Raw genomic sequence first — 6,707 nt, forward strand, 5'->3', positions numbered from 1 at the left:
ACTTTTTGTTTACATTCTCCTCTCGCAAGTCTTGCGGAGTGGAGTTACTCACCCCCACTGCGGAGCAATGACCTCAAGGAGCGTTGCCAGACGTTACATTTCTTATTGTCAAAACTATTGGACATAGTATCAAAAACTTCATCATCCTCTTATCGTGTCTTCCTTTGGAAAGGTCTTTTCTAAATATGCCTGCATTCGTTTCTGTCTTCCCTAGCTTTTTTCGTTTATTTCATCCCACTTGTATCCCCGTTCTTGTTAGTTTTTCTGAATTTTATCTAGCCAATTTTCGCGTGGTTTTGCCATTGGCCATCTTCCTTTCACTTTTAAATTTAGTATTCTCTTTGGCAGCCTTTCCATTTCCATTCTCTTAAGATGCCCAAACCATTGTAATCTCTTATTTTCTAATTGTGTTCTTAATTTTTCAACCTTCAGAGTTTCTCTGATCCTGTCTCTTCTCTCAAAAAAGTTATTTGACAAAACTTGTTGGCATTTACTTGATTTATTACCTCTGTGAATTAATGTAATCGATTCCCTTCCATCCTGTATATGTATAAACACAAACACACGCACACTTGTGAGCACTAGGTTCTCCATGTCAAAGTACAGTCTTCGCAGGATGAGTAAACACAAGTTCTTTAATGCTTCTTACATTCTTACATCGAATTAAAAGAGACCAATTTAGAAAATCGGACAATACCCTGTAGTATCTCTTAGATTTGATAAAGGGACTACGTCTTAATGGCAGGCATCCTTCTTCATGTAGCGGACCAGGACATGTCGATTACAAGGAATATTACTACGACGGAGGTTACGGTGGAGGCGGCGGCGGCGGCGGCGGAGGCGGCGGATCCGGCCACGATCACGGTGACAGGTACTCTCCATCCCATGGAGGATCTTCTTGGGGTGGAGGTGGAGGTGCAAATGGACCTCCAGGCTACCGAGGACCCACATCGTATCTGTCATATCTTTATGACCGGAATGGGTCAAGTCCCACAAGTTCGAGTGACCATGGTGGAGGAAGCAGTTCTGCCAACGGCAGGATATCGACAGTTGGTACTGACTCAGGATCAACGAAGACAACACCCCCCACGACTTCCTAGTGATATCCAGCTTTTCATGTATTTTTATACTGCTGTAAACTTATTACATCGAAGAAAATGTTCCATGAATGGCCAGTGAACTTTCCGGACTTCATATTTGTACTTTTATTCTGTCTTCCAAATCACAAATATTAACCCAGTTGACATTCACTTTTGTTTTCTGCTTTTTTAACAGAAACAAACAAGAAATTGAACAACAATTTTATAACATAATTTGTAAGATGTAGACAATTCATTAATCGTTATTGTTGAATGATTGCAGTGTCATCAATTTGAATACATTTGCATTGAATTTTACCTTAATTTTAAAGCAATGTTTACTTTGGTTCTAACATTTCCTGGAATTGGAAAATATAGTTATTGTCCTAAGGATATAATATGAAATTAGCCTATATTAAATATTTGAATTACACATACTGATTTTATATTAAACTACAATGTGCTTTATTTATAAAAGTATGTGCAAAGAGTTGAATCTTACAATATGTCCACAAATATAATTAAGCCGAATATGTAATGGAAGGCGTTCACGAGATAATTTCGTTTCACTGTGGAGTTTAATTATTTTTAGAAATGAAAGTACAATATACATATTTTGAATGTGTGATTTACTGAGTACACCGAAAATGAAGAGACAATGTTTTTTTTTTTTTTTTTTTTTTTTTTAATTTTCTTGTAAGTTAATTTTCTATTACAGTTTTACATTTTATAGCGATTGTTCAAATACTATGCAAGTGCATATGTGAAAAGGAAATAAGACATTTTGTTACTTTAACAATTAATTTGAATAAACTAGCAAGAGAACCGATCTCACAATGTGTGATGGTTCAAATTTTATGAAATAAATACTTATTGTAGCAAAATTTGCGCTTATTCCACTTAGTGTGTAACACCAAGATAAACATCATTTTATATACAAGCAAGCACTTCTGTTAAAGAGTGAAACTTGTACAGAGGTGAAAAATAACACCAATAAATTTCAGTATAACATATCTATTTTGCGCTTTAAAAAGGGCACAAGTCACAAACTGCAAGTTTTCGCTCTAGCAAAAGTAATGTTTGATATGGTGACCAAATATCATTATGATGGGCTTGAACTCTGTCGCTCTACATAATTATGGAAGAGGATAGATATATTATGCTCCTTTACCTCCTAAAGAAGTACATTTTTTATTCACATGGAGGTCACAACTCATAAACACCAATTTCTGACTTATGCCCTTTTTACCGCGCACCATAGACATACGAGACGTTTGTGTTACGTTGCTTTTGTATAAAACAAATGAAAGTTAATGAATTGTGTAAGAACTACCATGCATAGTAGTTTGCTTCGTAATGATCGATTCATTAAGAGATAGCTTCTCCTTAAATTAAATTGTGAAAATATTTCTTCTGTTTTGCGATAAATAAACAGCTTTGTTGAACATGACAGATAGTTATCTTGGTACGCTGTTTCTGTTTAACTTGCTTAGATCTTCATTAGCATCTTGTGACAATTTTTGTAACTGCCTACTGTAGATGATATGATCTGATGTGCAATTAACAATACAATGGATGTGTGTGACAATGATAAATTATAATTTATAGCAGCCAATGTTTTTCAGTAAATAAAAACGATTTCATATAATTAGCGTTTTATTAACACATTGGTATCGTCTCACGATCATTGTGATCATAATCATCAGTGGTGAATTACGCTATGTTAAAACCCATCTCAGTCCCTCCTTGTGTCTTCACGACTATAACCTATCAATACTGTATTTCCATTCTGGGAACATATTGTAAAACTTTACCCATTTTACATTTCCTATTTAAAGAACTTTCAAGTCTTTGCGGTAGAGGGGAACAAAGATACGTATCGGAATCGACAGTGGATTCATCCACACATTGAGGACCTCTCTGGATATGAGATTAGCCACCGCGAAGACATCACAAGAGACAATGGACAACCACTCAATCTCGAAGACTGAAAATAAAATTCTTCCATTACCAGTTTCGGAAATCAAACCACGGACCGCTTGAATAGGCAGCGTGTACGTTCCCTCAGAGCACAAATTGTCAACTATTGTTTTACTTAAATGGTTTTATGAAGAATCGATGGAGCGGAGAAAAATTCTCTCCTGCACCGGCATTCGAACCCGGGTTTTCAGCTCTACGTGCTGACGCTCTATCCACTAAGCCACACCGGGTTCCAATTCCGATGCCGGATTGAATCTTCTCAGTTTAAGCTCCACCTCTTAGTTTCCCTTTAGTGGCCAACCCTCATTGCACTGTGTCACAGATGTGTGACAGTGGCATAATGTCCAACACACTAATGTGCAGATGTACACTCTTTACGAGTGACTAAGTGGCTGGGATCCGATGGAATGAGCGCCGACTAAATCACTAAGAGATTATATACGCATATCATATTATAGCGATGTACCGAAGTTCATATCTTTCCATGCTGGAATTTTGCGTTATCATATGATGAAGGATCGGTGAAGCGGAGAAAAATTCTCTCCGGCACCGGGATTCGAACCCGGATTTTCAGCTCTATCCACTAAGCCACACCGGATTCCAATTGCGATGCCGGATTGAATTCAATTTAAACAAAAAACGTCAATTTAGATATTGAGAGGGAAGTCTGAAACCAGGCTTAATTGCATTTTAGATTTCACCCCCCACCCCACAGCCACCACCACTTTGAAATTTCAAATGGTATCCCTATACCAGATCATTCAATTATTTACCTCATTCGTTTGTTTTCGCATTTTTGTTTTCTGTCGTCGCCTGGCAACCTGTATTTTTGCTATTATCAGTTGATTGTAGGATGAAAACGCAGCTTATTTTGTGTGATTTCGTAAATTTAGTCAATAAGAATGATTTATGTTCTCTTTTGAAGGGTATACACCATTTTAAAATAATTTAATACAGAAACACAACTATTACATGAAATGCTCAACAAGTTTTTGTAGCTTTATTCTCTTCGGCTCTAATCAACAATAACAAAAATCCAGGTTGCCAGGCGACGATAGAAAACAAAAGATGCGAAAACAAATGAATGAGATGTATAATCAATTGAATGTTCTTTCATATTCAAGTGTAAAAGTATACGGCTGCCATTTGAAATTTTAAAGTAGGGGAGGCTATGGGATGGGGGTGAAATGTAAAATGCAATTAAGCCTGGTTTAAGACTTCCCCCTGAATATCGAAATTGATTTGTTTTTTGTTTAAATTGAATTCAATTTAAATAATTAGTTATTTAGACTGAGAAGTTTTGAAATGAAAGCCCTTTATAATAATTTCTCTTCTATTTAAAAATTGCATATCCGTGATTGTTTTAAGTAAGTTTTATTTCAGCCGCTGTAATTTCTTCCTTTTAGAGCAAAAACAAGACTTATCTTCTCAGTTTAATTGTATATAATACATTGCATACATTTTATTTTTTCAGTCTCAACATCATCTTAAAAGTTGTGTTTTTTTAACACCTTTAAAATCTGAAGTTGTAAAAAGCTGTTAGTACTCATCTCAATTTCGAATTTTGAAGAATATTCATATACGAGTATTACAATAGTAGGCCTATTGTAAAATCTTTGTTATTGTATGTAATTATTGCTTGCAATAAAATCTTGTAAAAAAATTTCCCATGTTCTTGACTAACACGTATAACAGAGCGCTCTATGCGAGCAGCATGTGGGCAGCTGTGCTGTGCGCTACATAACTATACTTCCCTGAGCGTCGAAATATGAAATGCATGCACTATATTTTTTCATTTCCATACCTTGTCTTAGAATGCAGATATTTATTGAGTATTAGGTGTTTATCAGATGTAAGCTTTATTATACAAAAATCCAAAATCAATACATTTTAATTCTTTGTTTTGTCTTTATCGATTAATATTACTACACTACACTAATAGTCTATTATTGTGCTATATTATAATAATCATACTGATTTAATTGTTATTTGAAAGTATCGAGGTTTTTTCCTATTTATCAGTTGAATAAGTTATATATATATATATATATATATATTATGGTTAACTTATTCTTACTCGTATTGTTTGAAAATAATTTGTTGCAAATCAATTCCATTACTTTTTTACCAGAGAGCGAAATTCATGGACCAATGGTTCTATGATGTTGCTGTTGAACAGGTTATACCAATACATTATTATTATTATTATTATTATTATTATTATTATTATTATTATTATTTATTTTTATTTTTATTACTATTATTATATAGAGTTTTAGTTGGTAGACCTGAGGGGAAAAGACGTTTTGGAAGGCCGAGGTGACAGATGGGAGAACAATATTAAAATGGATTTGAGGGAGATGGGATATGATCGCAGGGGCGGTTTTTCGGGTGAAGCTCATGAAGCGGCACTTCACCTGTTTACTAAGCGCAACTTCACTTATTTACAAGTATTTTAATATTTTATTTTATTTCACTTCAATTTTGTCTTTTACTTTCTGCGTTGTGATATGTTCTGCACTTAGGTATTCTGCATTATGGAACACCAGTCCCATAGTCTTGCCGCAGAGTGGGGAAGGGTTACAATTGCAGCTATATCCCTGTTTCAGAGGTAGAGCTTCTCAACTTGTGGATTTGTTTACGGGTAACCATGGCAACGAACCCATGTAAGATTTCTATAGAGCCTGTCTGCGAGGATACTTGAATCGCTAACAAAATATTTCTCTTGTAGCTGCAAACACCTTATAACTTCCTGGCTTGGCTCTTTTGAAAGGAAAATAACGGCACGCAAATACAATGAGATAAAATTCCTTGACTTTCACAGTGTCCACACTTCTTTATACCTGTGAATTTCAGTTGGTGAGACGTGTGAATAGAGTGACTGTGTTATGTCTTGTTGCTAAAACGATATAATAGAAGATTAAATTAACTAAGCAGTTATTTATTTTTTAGTGATAATTTTATAATTATTTTTAAAAGTGGTGACTCAAATATTTTTATTAACAGCGAGGAATGTATCCTATAAACGGTATAGTGTGTAGCGTGTTATAGACACCATTTTCGCGATGGACTGAAGGTGATGAAAGAGATGTATTGTTAGCGGGGAAACCACCGGCGTGGCTCAGTCGGTTAAGGTACTTGCCTGTCGGTCTGAAGTTGGGCTCGGGCGCGGGTTCGATCCCCGCTTGGGCTGATTGCCTGGTAAGGTTTTTTCGAGGTTTTCCCCAGCTGTAAGGTGAAAGTCAGGTAATCTGTGGCGAATTCTCGGCCTCATCTCGCCAAATGCCATCTCGCTATCACCAATCTCAGCGACGCTAAATAACCTCGTAGTTGATACAGCGTCGTTAAATAACCGACTAAAATAAAAATAAAAAATGTTAACGGGGAAACCAACACTTGTTATTAATATATCGGCAAAAAGTTGAAAAGGAAAGATGCATGTTCTTACAACAAACATTTCAAAAGTGCGTGGTACAGTGAATATCAATAGTTCTTATTTGGAAAAATTGTTTTGTTGGTCCTGTTTGTTAGTTGGAATAAAAAAAAATTGGCATGGAACTCAGATGGATTTTGTGAAAACAGATTAACATTTTGTCAGTTTTTTTGAAAAGGCTAAAGAAAGGGGTGAATTTTCAGGGCGGAAATATG

General features: G+C 35.5%; 1 protein-coding gene across 2 annotated transcripts in view; it reads left to right on the top strand.

Annotated features, from left to right (window-relative positions):
- LOC138698205 (uncharacterized) overlaps positions 1–2,727 on the top strand; it is a 93,103-nt gene extending 90,376 nt beyond the window's left edge. Inside the window, exon 3 of one of the 2 annotated variants that reach the window (XM_069823989.1) lies at positions 746–2,727. In XM_069823989.1, the coding sequence (XP_069680090.1) occupies positions 746–1,100 (355 nt within the window). In that variant the 3' untranslated portion in view covers positions 1,101–2,727. The remainder of the gene's footprint in view (positions 1–745) is intronic. The other variant, XM_069823990.1, reaches the window with a different exon arrangement.
- The last annotated feature ends 3,980 nt before the right edge of the window (positions 2,728–6,707 follow it).

The sequence above is a fragment of the Periplaneta americana genome, chromosome 4 (genome assembly GCF_040183065.1).
Source record: "Periplaneta americana isolate PAMFEO1 chromosome 4, P.americana_PAMFEO1_priV1, whole genome shotgun sequence".
NCBI classification, from domain to species: domain Eukaryota; kingdom Metazoa; phylum Arthropoda; class Insecta; order Blattodea; family Blattidae; genus Periplaneta; species Periplaneta americana.